At 46.5% G+C, this 19998-nt stretch overlaps 1 protein-coding gene across 1 annotated transcript in view; it reads right to left on the bottom strand.

Moving 5' to 3' along the window:
* Positions 1–1413: 1413 nt before the first annotated feature.
* The window catches only part of LOC121569272 (D(3) dopamine receptor-like), a 45517-nt gene continuing 26932 nt past the window's right edge, over positions 1414–19998 (bottom strand). The window contains exons 8-9 of the mRNA XM_045221620.1: positions 13912–14272; positions 1414–2349 (exon numbers count right to left, since the gene is read on the bottom strand). Of these exons, the coding sequence (XP_045077555.1) occupies positions 2153–2349; positions 13912–14272 (558 nt within the window). The 3' untranslated portion in view covers positions 1414–2152. The remainder of the gene's footprint in view (positions 2350–13911; positions 14273–19998) is intronic.

Genomic DNA, 19998 nt, shown 5'->3' with positions numbered 1-19998 from the left:
CAAAAAAATCCAAAAAATGCATGTAAAAAATGTTATAAATTGATTTGCATTTTAATGAGGGAAATAAGTATTTGACCCCCTCTCAATCAGAAAGATTTCTGGCTCCCAGGTGTCTTTTTATACAGGTAACGAGCTGAGATTAGGAGCACACTCTTAAAGTGTTTGTTACCTGTATAAAAGACACCTGTCCACAGAAACAATCAGTCAATCAGATTCCAAACTCTCCACCATGGCCAAGACCAAAGAGCTCTCCAAGGATGTCAGGGACAAGATTGTAGACCTACACAAGGCTGGAATGGGCTACAAGACCATCGCCAAGCAGCTTAGTGAGAAGGTGACAACAGTTGGTGCGATTATTCGCAAATGGAAGAAACACAAAATAACTGTCAATCTCCCTCGGCCTGGGGCTCCATGCAAGATCTCACCTCGTGGAGTTGCAATGATCATGAGAATGGTGAGGAATCAGCCCAGAACTACACGGGAGGATCTTGTCAATGATCTCAAGGCAGCTGGGACCATAGTCACCAAGAAAACAATTGGTAACACACTACGCCGTGAATGACTGAAATCCTGCAGCGCCCGCAAGGTCCCCCTGCTCAAGAAAGCACATATACATGCCCATCTGAAGTTTGCCAATGAACATCTGAATGATTCAGAGGAGAACTGGGTGAAAGTGTTGTGGTCAGATGAGACCAAAATGGAGCTCTTTGGCATCAACTCAACTCGCCGTGTTTGGAGGAGGAGGAATGCTGCCTATGACCCCAAGAACACCATCCCCACCGTCAAACATGGAGGTGGAAACATTATGCTTTGGGGATGTTTTTCTGCTAAGGGGACAGGACAACTTCACCGCGTCAAAGGGACGATGGACGGGGCCATGTACCATCAAATCTTGGGTGAGAACCTCCTTCCCTGAGCCAGGGCATTGAAAATGGGTTGTGGATGGGTATTCCAGCATGACAATGACCCAAAACACACGGCCAAGGCAACAAAGGAGTGGCTCAAGAAGAAGCATATTTAAGGTCCTGGAGTGGCCAAGCCAGTCTCCAGACCTTAATCCCATAGAAAATCTGTGGAGGGAGCTGAAGGTTCGAGTTGCCAAACGTCAGCCTCGAAACCTTAATGACTTGGAGAAGATCTGCAAAGAGGAGTGGGACAAAATCCCTCCTGAGGTGTGTGCAAACCTGGTGGCCAACTACAAGAAACGTCTGACCTCTGTGATTGCCAACAAGGGTTTTGCCACCAAGTACTGTCATGTTTTGCAGAGGGGTCAAATACTTATTTCCCTCATTAAAATGCAAATCAATTCAAATAAACCTACCATTAATATTATAGACTGATCATATCTTTGTCAGTGGGCAAACGTACAAAATCAGCAGGGGATCAAATACTTTTTTCCCTCACTGTAGATGGCTGTACATTGTGTCCAGCTCCTGTGCCATATAGATGACTGTACATTGTGTCCAGCTCCTGTGCCATATAGATGCACAGAACACTTATTTTGATTTCATTTTCATCATTTGTCCAAATTTTCTCTATAAAAAAGTCTTTTTCCATCTCTGAATCACCAGTATTGTAGCAGTCATTTTTATGGTTTGAATTTCACTCCCATACCCTCCCCTCATGTCTCCTGACCCCTGTGTACAGTATAACACAGGTAGAGCAGGTCCTTGCCCAACCAACTAGCAGCCAAGCCAGATGCAGTACCTGTAGTTCAGCTCAGGTGTGCTGGGCCTGAGGTACCATCAGAAGGCAGCCATAGAGTCCTTGCTCAGATGTGCTCCTGTGTGCTGGGAGGTCCAGTGTCCTGGGAGGTCCAGTGGAAGAACTTGGTCAGACATGGTCATTATTGATCTATCCTCTCGGCAAAGACGAGTCATTGAACCCGAAGATGGACGGGTCATGGCTCATGTATCCATGGCTCAGGTACAGTATCCAAGCTCAGGTGTGCCGGGCCTGAGGTCCAGTACAGCTCAGAACCCTGGCCTGATGATGATTTCGATAAAGGACAGTCATTGTCCTGATAATTGGTACTCAGGTTGAGGTCATGGCTCATGCATCTGATCCATACTCAGCTACACCGGGCCCAAGGTCCAGTCCAGTACAGGTCAGGAGCATGGCCATTAGCCTGACATGGTGGACAATGGTGTTCTCAGCAGCTGAGGATCTTGATGAAGGCACGTCTGAACTCGATGTTGAAAGTGGTGTAGATGACGGGGTTGAGGGCGCTGTTGACGTAGCCCAGCCAGGTGAAGGCGCTGTAGAGCTCCGGTGGAATACGACACGTCCTGCAGTGGGTGTTCAGGATGTGAGTCACGAAGAACGGTAGCCAGCAGATCAGGAACACCCCTGGAAGATGGAAAAAGAGAGGGACAGAGAGAGGGGGATGGATGGGGAAGAGAGAGAGGGAAAGAGTTGAAGAGAGAAGAAGGGAAAAGGTCAGTGAAAGAGAGAGGTAGACCATGACGGAGGGAGAGAGAGAGGGAGACCATGACGGAGGGAGAGAGAGAGGTAGACCATGACGGAGGGAGAGAGAGAGCGAGAGAGAGGGAGAGGGAGACCATGACGGAGGAAGAGGGAGAGAGAGAGGGAGACCATGACGGAGGGAGAGAGCGAGGGAGAGAGAGAGAGGGAGACCATGACGGAGGGAGAGAGAGAGGGAGACCATGACGGAGGGAGAGAGAGAGGGAGAGCATGATGGAGGGAGAGAGAGAGGGAGAGCATGACGGAGGGAGAGAGAGAGGGAGAGCATGACGGAGGGAGAGAGAGAGGTAGACCATGACGGAGGGGGAGAAAGAGAGGTAGACCATGACGGAGGGGGAGAAAGAGGGAGAGCATGGCGGAGGGAGAGAGAGGTAGAGCATGACGGAGGGGAGAGAGAAAGAGGGAGAGAGAGGGAGAGGGAGAGAGAGAGAGAGAGGGAGACCATGACGGAGGGAGAGAGAGAGGGAGACCATGACGGAGGGAGAGAGAGAGAGAGGAAGAGGGAGAGAGAGAGGTAGAGCATGACGGAGGGAGAGAGAGAGGGAGACCATGACGGAGGGAGAGAGAGAGGGAGACCATGACGGAGGGAGAGAGAGAGGGAGACCATGACGGAGGGAGAGAGGGAGGTAGACCATGACGGAGGGGGAGAAAGAGTGAGAGCATGACGGAGGGAGAGAGAGGTAGAGCATGACGGAGGGAGAGAGAGAGAGGGAGAGAGAGGGAGACCATGACGGAGGGAGAGAGAGAGGGAGACCATGACGGAGGGAGAGAGAGAGGGAGACCATGACGGACGGAGGGAGAGAGAGAGCGAGAGAGAGGAAGAGGGAGAGAGAGAGGGAGACCATGATGGAGGGGGAGAGAGAGGGAGACCATGACGGAGGGAGAGAGAGAGCGAGAGAGAGGGAGAGAGAGAGGTAGAGCATGACAGAGAGAGAGAGAGAGGAAGAGGGAGAGAGAGAGGTAGACCATGACGGAGGGAGAGAGAGAGGGAGAGCATGACGGAGGGAGAGAGGGAGAGAGAGGGAGACCATGACGGAGGGAGAGAGAGACCATGACGGAGGGAGAGAGAGAGGGAGACCATGACGGAGGGAGAGAGAGAGGTAGACCATGACGGAGGGGGAGAGAGAGGGAGACCATGACGGAGGGGGAGAGAGAGGGAGAGCATGACGGAGGGAGAGAGAGAGAGAGGAAGAGGGAGAGAGAGAGGAAGACCATGACGGAGGGAGAGAGAGAGGGAGACCATGGAGTTCTTAGAGTGTAGAGGGTTGGGAGGGAGGGAGTGCTTAGAGGGTAGATGGTTGGGGTGAGGGAGTGCTTAGAGGGTAGATGGTTGGGGGGAGGGAGTGCTTATAATAATAATAATATGCCATTTAGCAGACACTTTTATCCAAAGCGACTTACAGTCATGCGTGCATACGTTTTTGTGTATGGGTGGTCCCGGGGATCGAACCCACTACCCTGGCGTTACAAGCGCCGTGCTCTACCAACTGAGCTACAGAGGAGCTACAGAGGGTAGATGGTTGGGGGGAGGGAGTGCTTAGAGGGTAGATGGTTGGGGGAGGGAGTGCTTAAATTGTATTTGCCACATACGCCGAATACAGCAGGTGTAGACCTTACAGTGTAGACCTTATGCTTACAAGCCCTTAACCAACAATGCAGTGTTAAGTAAAAAAAAAATAGATAAGCGTAAAAGAGGGGGGTGGGGCGGTGGGTGGGTGATAGATTAATTTGTATTTTAAGAATAATGACTAAAGGATTTCACCCCAAATACAGTATAAATGTGTGAACGGTGTTAGAGTTATAATGTAGTGTCAACCCACTAACAGAGGGGGAGGAGTTAGAAACTGCTGAGAAAGCATTCCAGGGTGAAGGGGACTGAGAAGCTGTTTAAAGGTGGGCGGAGCAAAGTGCCTTTGTGTGTCAGGGGGTATAAAGGCTGTGTATGTATTTTTTGGCGCCAGAGCTCTCCATGATTAAAACATACAGATCATTCTTGTTGGTTGCGGACCTTCGTTTTAATTCATGATTAAACCAGAGCCTTACACCCTCTGGGAATTATTCAAAGCATTAAGTTTGATTAATTAGAGATAGAAATTCTCGTAACAGTGGGGGGAGACAGAGTGCTTAGAGGGTAGATGGTTGGGGGGGACAGCTTAGAGCATGGGTGACACACTATCAGTGCACAGGCCATATTGAAAAAACAACGAATTTGCAGGCGAGACATAGCCTATTATGTTTGTTGTTTATTTTTTTAAAATGTGCATTCAACTGACCCAAACTGGCTGTTGTTTTCGTAGGAAAAATATGGCCCTTTATAATGTCCACTGATGTACATAGGATGCTGTATATAGCATTAACATATTCAAACAAAATAAGAGATAAATCATATTTGTCCAGCCTATGCTTGCAGATGTGCATAATATGCTGCAACCCTAATCATAAAGTTGAATAACTCCAAATAACAAAAACGTAGCTAGGTTGTTGTAACATTTAAACTTAAAACATGTTTTTCCATTTTGTGGCACTGCATGGATCACCGGTGCAGTTGAATGCAGCATTGCTGTGTGGTGCACTCAAAATGTCTTGTAGTTGAGTAGCCAGCCTAGGCTATTGTTCAAATGCAGTGGTGAAAAAAGTACCCAATTGTCATACTTGAGTAAAAGGAAAGATACCTTAATAGAAAATGACTCAAATAAAAGTGAAAGTCACCCAGTAAAATACTACTTGAGTAAATGTCTAAAAGTATTTGGTTTTAAATATACTTAAGTATCAAAAGTTAAAGTATAAATCATTTCAAATTGCTTATATTAAGCAAACCAGACGGCACCATTTTCTTGTTTTTTAAATTTACGGATAGCCAGAGGCACACTCCAACACTCATATCATTTACAAACGAAGCATTTGTGTTTCGTGAGTCCGCCAGATCAGAGGCAGTAGGGATGACCAGGGATGGTCTCTTGATAAGTGCGTGAATTGGACCATTTTCCTGTCCTGCTAAGCATTCAAAATGTAAGAAGTACTTTTGGGTGTCAGGGAAAATGTATGGAGTAAAAAGTACATTATTTTCTTTAGGAAAGTAGTGAAGTAAAAGTAAAAGTAGTCAAAAATATAAATAGTAAAGTACAGATACCCCTAAAAACGACTTAAGTAGTACATGAAAGTATTTTTACTTGAGTACTTTACACCTTTGCTCAAATGTTGCTGTAATAGGCTGACATGTTTCTCATTTGCATGGTGTTTTGTTGCAGGATTAGTTTTTGGGTATTCATTGTCAAGCTTTAAAAAAGCCAGACTGCAACATTTTAGTCGCCTAGCTAGGACTGTGGCATGTGTCTGTACACTTTCCCTCCGCTGCGTGCTGTAAACCGGACACACAAAAGCAGCGCAATTGGCATTGAATACAGCAAAGTGAGCGCATCAGGCTGTAATTTCATAAGGTAGCTGACTCAACTGTTTACTTATTTACATTCACAGTCGCTTGTGTGCCCTATTTTCCTTTAGTAGTAATTTATACCCACGTGTGAATAATCCTTTATCTTATAACTTTTTGACAACCGATATTACATTTTCTGTAGGCTACAGCAATGACCCTTAGAGGGTTGGGGCGAGGCAAGGTAGAGGGTTGGGGGGAGGAGGGATGGGGGGAGTGCTTAGAGGGTAGATGGTTCATGGGGAGGGGGGGTTGGGGGGAGGGAGTGCTTAGAGGGTAGAGCGCTGGGGCGGGGCTAAGGGTCAATGTGGAACTTAGAAAGTGTCTCCCCCACAGTTCAAAGATGTCCGAGTCATGTGACATGGCTGACCAATCCAATTCTCTCTTGGCCAGAGAAGCTAGGGAGTGTGTGAGGCTGAGGACATCTGCTTTGTGTGTGTGTGTGTGTGTGTGTGTGTGCGTGTGTGCGTGCGTACATGCGTGTGTGTGTGACTCCTCTGTCCAATTAGCTTCAGTGTCACTCAGTCGGGCCTGGAGTAGCCAACATGTCAGCTCTCACAATGAACAGCCTGGACTAATGGCCGTCAACACCACCACTAATCATTACTGTGTGTGTGTGTGTGTGTGTGTGTGTGTGTGTGTGTGTGTGTGAGAAAGAAAGAGCGATGTTTGGTAGCAGGTGGTTGGTCTCATAGAGTGGATATCTATCTTTGGATCCATCCATCCATCCAATTTACATTTGAGCTTTCCAATGGTTTGTTCTGATTTACTAAATACTCACTAGAGCTGCAGACTAACTAGTGCTAGGCACCCAGCAGTGAAGGTAATGAATTGTAACTGATTTCCTACATTACATTTACATTTACATTTACGTCATTTAGCAGACGCTCTTATCCAGAGCGACTTACAAATAGGTGCATTCACCTTATAGCCAGTGGGATAACCACTTTACAATGTTATTATTATTATTATTATTTTATTTTTTTGGGGGGTGGGGGGGTAGAAGGATTACTTTATCCTATCCCAGGTATTCCTTAAAGAGGTGGGGTTTCAAATGTCTCCGGAAAGTGGTGAGTGACTCCGCTGTCCTGGCGTCGTGAGGGAGCTTGTTCCACCATTGGGGTGCCAGAGCATCGAACAGTTTTGACTGGGCTGAGCGGGAACTATGCTTCCGCAGAGGTAGGGGAGCCAGCAGGCCAGAGGTGGATGAACGCAATGCCCTCGTTTGGGTGTAGGGACTGATCAGAGCCTGAAGGTACGGAGGTGCCGTTCCCCTCACAGCTCCGTAGGCAAGCACCATGGTCTTGTAGCAGATGCGAGCTTCAACTGGAAGCCAGTGGAGTGTGCGGAGGAGCGGGGTGACGTGAGAGAACTTGGGAAGGTTGAACACCAGACGGGCTGCGGCATTCTGTGGTCCTCTGTAGCTCAGCTGGTAGAGCACGGCGCTTCTAACGCCAAGGTAGTGGGTTCGATCCCCGGGACCACCCATACACAAAAAAAATGTATGCACGCATGACTGTAAGTCGCTTTGGATAAAAGCATCTGCTAAATGGCATATTATTATTATTATTATTATATTCTGGATGAGTTGTAGGGGTTTAATGGCACAGGCAGGGAGCCCAGCCAACAGCGAGTTGCAGTAATCCAGACGGGAGATGACAAGTGCCTGGATTAGGACCTGTGCCGCTTCCTGTGTAAGGCAGGGTCGTACTCTCCGAATGTTGTAGAGCATGAACCTACAGGATCGGGTCACCGCCTTGATGTTAGCGGAGAACGACAGGGTGTTGTCCAGGGTCACGCCAAGGCTCTTCGCACTCTGGGAGGAGGACACAACGGAGTTGTCAACCGTGATGGCGAGATCATGGAACAGGCAGTCCTTCCCCGGAAGGAAGAGCAGCTCCGTCTTGCCAAGGTTCAGCTTGAGGTGGTGATCCGTCATCCATACTGATATGTCTGCCAGACATGCAGAGATGCGATTCGCCACCTGGTTATCAGAATGGGGAAAGGAGAAGATTAGTTGTGTGTCGTCAGCGTAGCAATGATAGGAGAGGCCATGTGAGGATATGACAGAGCCAAGTGACTTGGTGTATAGCGAGAATAGGAGAGGGCCTAGAACTGAGCCCTGGGGACACCAGTGGTGAGAGCACGTGGTGCGGAGACAGCTTCTCGCCACGCCACTTGGTAGGAGCGACCGGTCAGGCAGCAGACAGGTCTAGAAGGACAAGAGCAGAGGAGAGAGAGTTAGCTTTAGCAGTGCGGAGAGCCTCTGTGACACAGAGAAGAGCAGTCTCAGTTGAATGACCAGTCTTGAAACCTGACTGGTTTGGATCAAGAAGGTCATTCTGAGAGAGATAGCAAGAGAGTTGGCTAAAGACGGCACGCTCAATAGTTTTGGAGAGAAAAGAAAGAAGGGATACTGGTCTGTAGTTGTTGACATCAGTGGGATCGAGTGTTGGTTTTTTGAGAAGGGGTGCAACTCTCACTCTCTTGAAGACAGAAGGGACATAGCCAGCGGTCAAGGATGAGTTGATCAGCGAGGTGAGGTAAGGGAGAAGGTCACGGAGATGGTCTGGAGAAGAGAGGAGGGGATAGGGTCAAGCGGGCAGGTTGTTGGGCGGCCTGCCATCACAAGTCGCAAGATTTTATCTGGAGAGAGAGGGGAGAAAGAAGTCAAAGCATAAGGTAGGGCAGTGTGAGCAGGACCAGCAGTGTCATTTGACTTAACAAACGAGGATCGGATGTCGTCAACCTTCTTTTCAAAATGGTTGACGAAGTCATCCACAGAGAGGGAGGAGGGGGGGGGGGATTCAGCAGGGAGGAGAATGTGGCAAAGAGCTTCCTAGGGTTAGAGGCAGATGGTTGGAATTTAGAGTGGTAGAAAGTGGCCTTAGCAGCAGAAACAGATGAAGAAAATGTAGAGAGGAGGGAGTGAAAAGATGCCAGGTCCGCAGAGAGTCTAGTTTTCTTCCATTTCCGCTCAGCTGCCCGGAGCTCTGTTCTGTGAGCTCGCAATGAGTCATCAAGCCACGGAGCTGGAGGGGAGGACCGAGCCGGCCGGGAGGATAGGGGACATAGAGAGTCAAAGGATGCAGAAAGGGAGGAGAGGAGGGTTGAGGAGGCAGAATCAGGAGATTGGAGGGAGAAGGATTGAGCAGAGGGAAGAGATGATAGGATGGAAGAGGAGAGAGAGTAGCGGAGAGAGAGAGCGAAGGTTGCGACGGCGCATTACCATCTGTGTAGGGGCAGAGTGAGTAGTGTTGGAGGAGAGGGAGAGAGAAAAGGATACAAAGTAGTGGTCGGAGACTTGGAGGGGAGTTGCAGTGAGATTAGTAGAACAACAGCATCTAGTAAAGATGAGGTCAAGCGTATTGCCTGCCTTGTGAGTAGGGGGGGGCGGTGAGAGGGTGAGGTCAAAAGAGGAGAGGAGTGGAAAGAAGGAGGCAGAGATAAATGAGTCAAATGTAGACGTAGGGAGGTTGAAATCCCCCAGAACTGTGAGGGGTGAGCCATCCTCAGGAAAGGAACTTATCAAGGCGTCAAGCTCATTGATGAACTCTCCAAGGGAACCTGGAGGGCGATAGATGACAAGGATATTAAGCTTAATTGGGCTAGTGACTGTGACAGCATGGAATTCAAATGAGGAGATAGACAGATGGGTCAGGGGAAAAATTGAGAATGTCCACTTGGGAGAGATGAGGATTCCTGTGCCACCACCCCGCTGACCAGATGCTCGGGGTATGCGAGAACACATGGTCAGACGAGGAGAGAGCAGCAGGAGTAGCAGTGTTTTCAGTGGTAATCCATGTTTCCGTCAGCGCCAAGAAGTCGAGGGACTGGAGGGTAGCATAGGCTGAGATGAACTCTGCCTTGTTGGCAGCAGAACGGCAGTTCCAGAGGCTGCCTGAGACCTGGAACTCCACGTGGGAGGTGCGTGCAGGGACCACCAGGTTAGAGAGGCAGCAGCCACGCGGTGTGAGGCGTTTGTGTAGCCTGTGCGGAGAGGAGAGAACAGGGATAGGCAGAGGCATAGTTGACAGGCTGCAGCAGATGGCTACAAGAATGCAGAGGAGATCGGAATGAAATGAACTAAACATCTGGGAAAGGAGAGAGCGGGGCCTCCCTCACCACAACTCCCAAATATAACTCTCCCAACTTCCACCTCAGAAACTATAATTGTTGTAAACTACAGCGGTTCAATGTTTTCTAGGAATAGACTAACTTAGTTTATTCAGCTAGCTAACTAGGTGCAGTATTATTCCGTGAAAATCGTCCGGGCACCTCGTCATAAGACGCTACAGCCAGCTAGCATGCCGGACTCCAACAACACGGTTTAGCGCCAATACTCGCCACAACAAACCACCAGTGTATCAACACGCAAGCAGATCGTTCATGTCCGTGTCTAACGTTGTGGGTTAGTCCCGACAGCTTGAGCGAGTCCGTCGTCAACTTATTCAGCCAGTTAGTTAGCTAGAATAGTTAGCAAACTAGCTAGCCATTGCTTTCAGACAAAGAAGAACCCCTCCTTTCACGGCACGAACACACAGAGAGAGCCAAACTAACGTTAACTAGTCAGCCATGTCCCGAATTCCTTGAACGACTCGGGCTATCAATATGTAAAAAAACAAAAAAAAAAAAACACAAATGTAGGTTATGACTTACCCCTAGCAGCTACTGTTAGCTAGCCAAGTGCAAAGCTAGCCACTGAATTGACTCAGCCAGTTCGCATCTGTTCGCTCGGTCGTTCCAGCTATTGTTTACTAGTAGCTATCCAGGTAGCAACAAGCTAGCTAAATTTCAAGCACAGTAGCCACTTGCTACCTAACGTTAACGGTTCAGACAATGAGGTTAGAAAACAGCTGAATGGTAGGCAATTATTGTATGTAATTATTGTAGGCAGCCAGCTGGCGTAATTACAGGCACTCTCAGGCGTGAAACAACTATACCGTTGCTAATAGCTACTCGCCAGCTAGTCCAGGTGGTGGGTTAGCTAGCTAGCTTCGTGCTACACCCGGCACAGCCGAATACAATACTAACCTACAATAATTACATACAACAACCCACGATAACTACCTACAATACCTAACTACAATCCAAATAAATAGTTTAAGCCTTACTCGACAAAGCCCAAGCTATGTATAAAGCCAAGCTTACCCGACGCCAAGCAGTATACATGGCCCCATTCATTCTTTCCCGACGACATAGGCAGTATATTGGCTTTGTAGTGCACTACAGACATTGTTCTATTGTGTTATAGAGTATAATGGTGTTATAATGGCGGTAATAGATCTGTGAGGGAAAGTGATTCTGTCCTCTGACTCCCATGTCCATAACCCCAGTATTCTACAAAAGTGTTCACAGTCTATCATCCCCCACACTGTTAAAATAGAAAGACTCAAAACAACATCATTGTATAGTAAAACCATGAGAAGTAGTGTACCTAAGCTGAGATCTGGTGTTTGGAGGGTGGTGTTATGATACCCTGAATGTACAGTGGGGAAAAAAGTATTTAGTCAGCCACCAATTGTGCAAGTTCTCCCACTTAAAAAGATGAGAGAGGCCTGTAATTTTCATCATAGGTACACGTCAACTATGACAGACAAATTGAGATTTTTTTTCTCCAGAAAATCACATTGTAGGATTTTTAATGAATTTATTTGCAAATTATGGTGGAAAATAAGTATTTGGTCAATAACAAAAGTTTCTCAATACTTTGTTATATACCCTTTGTTGGCAATGACACAGGTCAAACGTTTTCTGTAAGTCTTCACAAGGTTTTCACACACTGTTGCTGGTATTTTGGCCCATTCCTCCATGCAGATCTCCTCTAGAGCAGTAATGTTTTGGGGCTGTCGCTGGGCAACACAGACTTTCAACTCCCTCCAAAGATTTTCTATGGGGTTGAGATCTGGAGACTGGCTGAAGCCACTCCAGGACCTTGAAATGCTTCTTACGAAGCCACTCCATCGTTGCCCGGGCGGTGTGTTTGGGATCATTGTCATGCTGAAAGACGCAGCCACGTTTCATCTTCAATGCCCTTGCTGATGGAAGGAGGTTTTCACTCAAAATCTCACGATACATGGCCCCATTCATTCTTTCCTTTACACGGATCAGTCGTCCTGGTCCCTTTGCAGAAAAATAATGATGTTTCCACCCCCATGCTTCACAGTAGGTATGGTGTTCTTTGGATGCAACTCAGCATTCTTTGTCCTCCAAACACGACGAGTTGAGTTTTTACCAAAAAGTTATATTTTGGTTTCATCTGACCATATGACATTCTCCCAATCCTCTTCTGGATCATCCAAATGCACTCTAGCAAACTTCAGACGGGCCTGGACATGTACTGGCTTAAGCAGGGGGACACGTCTGGCACTGCAAGATTTGAGTCCCTGGCGGCCTAGTGTGTTACTGATGGTAGGCTTTTTTACTTTGGTCCCAGCTTTCTGCAGGTCATTCACTAGGTCCCCCCGTGTGGTTCTGGGATTTTTGCTCACCGTTCTTGTGATCATTTTGACCCCACGGGGTGAGATCTTGCGTGGAGCCCCAGATCGAGGGAGATTATCAGTGGTCTTGTATGTCTTCCTTTTCCTAATAATTGCTCCCACAGTTGATTTCTTCAAACCAAGCTGCTTACCTATTGCAGATTCAGTCTTCCCAGCCTGGTGCAGGTCTACAATTTTGTTTCTGGTGTCCTTTGACAGCTCTTTGGTCTTGGCCATAGTGGAGTTTGGAGTGTGACTGTTTGAGGATGTGGACAGGTGTCTTTTATACTGATAACAAGTTCAAACAGGTGCCATTAATACAGGTAACGAGTGGAGGACAGAGGAGCCTATTAAAGAAGAAGTTACAGGTCTGTGAGAGCCAGAAATCTTGCTTGTTTGTAGGTGACTAAATACTTATTTTCCACCATAATTTGCAAATAAATTCATAAATCCTACAATGTGATTTTTTGGATTTTTTTTCTTCTCAATTTGTCTGTCATAGTTGACGTGTACCTATGATGAAAATTACAGGCCTCTCTCATCTTTTTAAGTGGGAGAACTTGCACAATTGGTGGCTGACTAAATACTTTTTTTCCCCTGCTTAAGCCAGTACATGTCCAGGCCAGTCTGAAGTTTGCTAGAGTGCATTTGGATGATCCAGAAGAGGATTGGGAGAATGTCATATGGTCAGATGAAACCAAAATATAACTTTTTGGTAAAAACTCAACTCGTCGTGTTTGGAGGACAAAGAATGCTGAGTTGCATCCAAAGAACACCATACCTACTGTGAAGCATTGGGGTGGAAACATCATGCTTTGGGGCTGTTTTTCTGCAAAGGGACCAGGACGACTGATCCGTGTAAAGGAAAGAATGAATGAGGCCATGTCTCGTGAGATTTTGAGTGAAAACCTCCTTCCATCAGCAAGGGCATTGAAGATGAAACGTGGCTGGGTCTTTCAGCATGACAATGATCCCAAACACACCGCCCAGGCAACAAAGGAGTGGCTTCGTAAGAAGCATTTCAAGGTCCTGGAGTGGCCTAGCCAGTCTCCAGATCTCAACCCCATAGAAAATCTTTGGAGGCAGTTGAAAGTCTGTGTTGCCCAGCGACAGCCCCAAAACATCACTGCTCTAGAGGAGATCTGCATGGAGGAATGGGCCAAAATACCAGCAACAGTGTGTGAAAACCTTGTGAAGACTTACAGAAAACGTTTGACCTGTGTCATTGCCAACAAAGGGTATATAACAAAGTATTGAGAAACTTTTGTTATTGACCAAATACTTATTTTCCACCACAATTTGCAAATAAATTCATTAAAAATCCTACAATGTGATTTTCTGGATTTTTTTTCCTCATTTTGTCTGTCATAGTTGACGTGTACCTATGATGAACATTACAGGCCTCTCTCATCTTTTTAAGTGGGATAACTTGCACAATTGGTGGCTGACTAAATACTTTTTTCCCCCACTGTACATAACACAGATGGTGATAGACCTAATACAAACAGTGCTACTCACCAAGCACAATGGCCAGCATCTGCGTAGCCTTCTTCTCCCTGTTCTGCATGCTCCTGACTCGATGTTGTTGGCTGGACAGGGACTGGGGGGCGGGACGGAGGGCCGTGTGCATGCGTCCATTGGACAGCTCCTTGACCTCGCAGCTCCTCCGCACGGGAATACACTCTTTCTCTTTGGCCACCTCTTCCTCGGCGCGGTCGTGCTCAGTGAGGCCGCAGGAGACGTGGCTGATGCTGCAGTAGTTCTGGATGTCCACTGGGGGAGGCAGAGTTTTCTCCACAGGGGCTGTCCGGGGACACTTACGCCGCAGACACCCTGACAGGAGGTGAGCTTTAGGGGGCACTGCCGGCTCTATACTCCCCTGAAAGGAACACACAGTCAGTCACATCTGAAGGTGCTGAGCAATGACCTTACTGTTGATCTGGTCCATAGACAACCATGATGTTGATCTGGTCCATAGACAACCATGCTGTTGATCAGAGCCCGGTTTCCCAAAAGCATCGGGCCCTGGTCCAAAGACAACCCCTTGCCTGATATTTAGATGCAGCTGTTCACTTTCATATTTCCCCTATAATCAGGGATTGATTCAGACCTGGGACACTACCACTACCTGACTCTGACATTTATTCATGATTCCACATGTCTCTATCCCTGTTCTCCGCCCCACCCTGTCAGTGACCCCGCCCCTTCCTGGTTCACCGCTCCTTCCTTCCTGTTCCTCATGTTTCTGCCTGTCAGTCTCAACTTGCATCTAACAGCCAAGCCTCGCAGCCCTGTTTTCAGGGGGAAATTAAAGCTTGTCATTTGCTCCATCTTTGAAGTAATTTGTGGATTGGTGTGACAAATAAAGTGCGACACCCAGAGCCTGCAAGTTTAGTGGCAGTGAGGCGAGGCGAGGCGAGGATTCAGAATTCAGATTTTCAGCTCCCTCACAGCCCGGGGGCTAGCAGAGAGTAATGACATGGACGCACGCAGACACACACTAAAAACAGAACGGACCCTCACAACTAAGAATCTCAGAATATGCCACCAGATTCATTGAGTCAGTCAGTTAAATTCTGTTCAAACCAACAACAGTGTTGCTTGAAGTCATCCAGAAACTCAGGTTGTCTATGTATCTGTCTATCTCCAGTACTCTCCCTCATACTTTCCGACACACTGTAAATGCAGGGATTTGCACAGGCAAACGCATGCAAAAACACACACTCTTTATATTTTAATAAAAAAAAAAAAAAAAAAAAAAAAAAAAAAAAGGGGTTGATCAGCTTTAATACTGCAGATAGATTGTAACTTCCATCAATGTAATTGTCTGTATCACTTCCAATCCCCCATATGTTTTTTTTTGTTGCAAATAAACTGCCAAAGAAATGTCCTCTCACTGTCAACTGCGTTTATTTTCAGCAAACTTAACATGTGTAAATATTTGTATGAACATAACAAGATTCAACAACTGAGACATAAACTGAACAAGTTCCACAGACATGTGACTAACAGAAATTGAATAATGTGTCCCTGAACAAAGGGGGGGTCAAAATCAAAAGTAACAGTCAGTATCTGGTGTGGCCACCAGCTGCATTAAGTACTGCAGTGCATCTCCTCCTCATGGACTGCACCAGATTTGCCAGTTCTTGCTGTGAGATGTTACCCCACTCTTCCACCAAGGCACCTGCAAGTTCCAAGACATTTCTGGGGGGAATGGCCCTAGCCCTCACCCTCCGATCCACCAGGTCCCAGATGTGCTCAACGGGATTGAGATCCAGGCTCTTCGCTGGCCATGGCGGAACACTGACATTCCTGTCTTGCAGGAAATCACGCACAGAACGTGATTGTTGTTATTCTGTCTCTCACTGTTCAAATAAACCTAACATTAAAATTATAGACTGATAATTTCTTTGTCAGTGGGCAAACGTACAAAATCAGCAGGGGATCAAATACTTTTTTCCCTCACTGTATATATATATATATACACAGTGGGGAGAACAAGTATTTGATACACTGCCGATTTTGCAGGTTTTCCTACTTACAAAGCATGTAGAGGTCTGTAATTTTTATCATAGGTACACTTCAACTGTGAGAGACGGAATCTAAAACATAAATCCTGAAAATCACATTGTATGATTTTTAAGTAATTCATTAGCATTTTATTGCATGACATAAGTATTTGATACATCAGAAAAGCAGAACTTAATATTTGGTACAGAAACCTTTGTTTGCAATTACAGAGATCATACATTTCCTGTAAGTCTTGACCATGTTTGCACACACTGCAGCAGGGATTTTGGCCCACTCCTCCATACAGACCTTCTCCAGATCCTTCAGATTTCGGGGCTGTCGCTGGGCAATACGGACTTTCAGCTCCCTCCAAAGATTTTCTATTGGGTTCAGGTCTGGAGACTGGCTAGGCCACTCCAGGACCTTGAGATGCTTCTTACGGAGCCACTCCTTAGTTGCCCTGGCTGTGTGTTTCGGGTCGTTGTCATGCTGGAAGACCCAGCCACGACCCATCTTCAATGCTCTTACTGAGGGAAGGAGGTTGTTGGCCAAGATCTCGCGATACATGGCCCCATCCATCCTCCCCTCAATACGGTGCAGTCGTCCTGTCCCCTTTGCAGAAAAGCATCCCCAAAGAATGATGTTTCCACCTCCATGCTTCACGGTTGGGATGGTGTTCTTGGGGTTGTACTCATCCTTCTTCTTCCTCCAAACACGGCGAGTGGAGTTTAGACCAAAAGCTATATTTTTGTCTCATCAGACCACATGACCTTCTCCCATTCCTCCTCTGGATCATCCAGATGGTCATTGGCAAACTTCAGACGGGCCTGGACATGCGCTGGCTTGAGCAGGGGGACCTTGCGTGCGCTGCAGGATTTTAATCCATGACGGCATAGTGTGTTACTAATGGTTTTCTTTGAGACTGTGGTCCCAGCTCTCTTCAGATCATTGACCAGGTCCTGCCGTGTAGTTCTGGGCTGATCCCTCACCTTCCTCATGATCATTGATGCCCCACGAGGTGAGATCTTGCATGGAGCCCCAGACCAAGGGTGATTGACCGTCATCTTGAACTTCTTCCATTTTCTAATAATTGCGCCAACAGTTGTTGCCTTCTCACCAAGCTGCTTGCCTATTGTCCTGTAGCCCATCCCAGCCTTGTGCAGGTCTACAATTTTATCCCTGATGTCCTTATACAGCTCTCTGGTCTTGGCCATTGTGGAGAGGTTGGAGTCTGTTTGATTGAGTGTGTGGACAGGTGTCTTTTATACAGGTAACGAGTTCAAACAGGTGCAGTTAATACAGGTAATGAGTGGAGAACAGGAGGGCTTCTTAAAGAAAAACTAACAGGTCTGTGAGAGCCGGAATTCTTACTGGTTGGTAGGTGATCAAATACTTATGTCATGCAATACAATGCTAATTAATTACTTAAAAATCATACAATGTGATTTTTGATCGGCAGTGTATCAAATACTTGTTCTCCCCACTGTATGTGTATATATATATATATATATATATATATATATATATATATATATATATATATATATATATATATATATATATATATATATATATATATATATATATATATATATATATATATATATATATATATATACACACATATACAGGGGTGCACATAACTGGTATGCAGGTACGCAAGCGCGACAAAAATCAGGAATGCGCAATGCCACTTGTTACTACGGGCCTTTCCGTACTTGACCAATCTTCTCATCTAACCTTACACATGACATGTTGCTTGTCAACTACTGTCAGGGATGTCCAAAAAGCAACAGACATTAAGCAGCTTCTTTGGCGTTTCGCCACCTACAAAGAAATGCCAATTGGAGCCAGAGCCGAAGAAAATACTTTTTTCGGAGAAGTGGCTCCAAGATGTGCAGTGGCTTGAAGCTAACGATGAGCACACTGAAATGTGGTGCAAGATTTGCCGCTCAAATCCACATCTAGCAGACAAAACAGGTGCATTTTATAAAGGCTCAAAGAATTTCAACCATCCTTTATTTGACAAACATGAAAAGAGCAAGTAGCACACGAATGTGGCGCAAGCCATTGCTAAACAATCTAGCCGAGAAGAAATGTCCAGTCGCCCACTTGCCAGATGGCGAGACAAGCTGAATGAAGAACAGCGGCAAGCTCTGTTTAATATTTTTCTCCTCGCCTTCCATAAAGCTAAACACGCACGTCCCATGTCTTCCTATTCTGAGGATGTTCCTTTACTGAAGCGGCTAGGAGTAAATGTCGGAGGTGCATATCATTCACGTGAAGGGGGCACACGGATCATGCAGAGCATCGCTCACACCATCAGCGGGGAGTTACGAGCCAAGTTGCAGTCTGCTGAATTTTGGGGGCTGCTTTTTGATGGATCTGAGGACATCACAAAAACTGAGCAGGAAATCGTTTACATTGTGTCTGTGTCCAGCAACGGAGAGTTTACCTCGGACTTTATTGGACTGATTGAATTGGGTGCTGACCGAATCGCGCAGGCCATAACAGACGGACTTGTGAGACTTTTCCAGGACACAGGCTTGGATGACTGGACAACAAAGTTGGTCGCTGTGTGCACAGACGGGGCTGCTGTCAACGTAGGTATCTACAACGGCGTTGTGCCAAAACTCCGGCAACTTGCTGCGGTTGGAGACTCCCTTGTGCACATTCTGTGAACACACTGGAGAATTGCTCGAAATCAGCTGATCCCAACGTTCCTTACTGTGAGACATTTAATCGCTCTGTGGTCAAGCTGCTGCAGTTTTATTTACAAAAAGGTGGAGAGAAAAAAACTGCTGCACTGAATAAGCTATGTGAAGAAAATGGGATCTCCTTTGTGAAACTGGGTAAGTTTCATAATATCAGATGGTCTGCATGGAGGCATGAAACACTGTTAAAAATATCAAGACTATTGCCAGCCATTAAAATGCAACTGGTTACGAGTGATAACAGTGACTTGCAGCATATCTGCACAGAGCGTTTTCAGTGTTTTCTGTCAAACATGCTTGACATTTGCAACATTTTGAAGACCACATCCATTAGGTTTCAGAAGGAAAAGCTGACCATTGGAGAATGTAAGGATGAACTCATGGTGGCCATTGGACAGTTCACACTTCTGCTTGATGGTGAAAGCCACAGGGCACACACTGTTTCCAATGCTGATGCTGACAGAGACAAGACACACTTACTCAGGGGGTTAATTGAAGAGTTTGAAATCAGATATGACTCCCCTCAAGTCATGTGATCATTTCTTAGTATTTGATCCTTCAACATGGCCTCAGGAAATGCAAGACCTCCACAGTTTTGGAAACACAACAGTTTGCAGCATTCTCAAGAAATATGAGGCCACCTTGCAACTTGACAAAGATACCACTGTGACAGAATGGATGCGCTTAAAGCAGGCAGGAAAACACCTGGGAGCCTCTTCTGTGTATGACTTGGTCCAAATAGTAAATACAAGTAACCCAGATGCTTACTCCAACATCAACAAGGTGGTTAAGCTGTCTCTTACACTGCCTTTAAGCAGTGCAGCTTGTGAGAGGGGATTCTCACATCTCAACATAATAAAAACCAAGTACAGATCTCGTCTGTCACATGCTCGTCTCTCAGCCCTGATACACATTCACCTGTCAAAGCAGACCACAGAGACATTTGACCCAAAGCCTGCTGTTGACCTGTGGATGGAGACAGCTAATCGGAGGCTCAACCAAGGACAGGGAGGTGCATCTGCAGCATCTTCATCATCTACCATGCAGGAAGCTGAAGCAGAGAACAGTGGTGGCGGCACTGAGGAGGACAGTGGTGGCGGCACTGAGGAGGACAGTGAGGAAGACTGCACTTATTAAGACCACGCTACATATGGGGTGACACCAGACACCATCTGCTGGTACTCACCTGAGTAACTCACTGAAAAAGTTATGTGCACCCCTGTATATATACATACATATATACAGTGGGGAAAAAAAGTATTTAGTCAGCCACCAATTGTGCAAGTTCTCCCACTTAAAAAGACGAGAGAGGCCTGTAATTTTCATCATAGGTACACGTCAACTATGACAGACAAATTGAGGGGAAAAAATCCAGAAAATC

Source organism: Coregonus clupeaformis, chromosome 7, assembly GCF_020615455.1.
Source record: "Coregonus clupeaformis isolate EN_2021a chromosome 7, ASM2061545v1, whole genome shotgun sequence".
Classification (NCBI taxonomy): Eukaryota; Metazoa; Chordata; class Actinopteri; order Salmoniformes; family Salmonidae; genus Coregonus; species Coregonus clupeaformis.
Note: the sequence above shows the minus strand (reverse complement) of the source record. Positions and strands in the feature narration are given on the sequence as shown.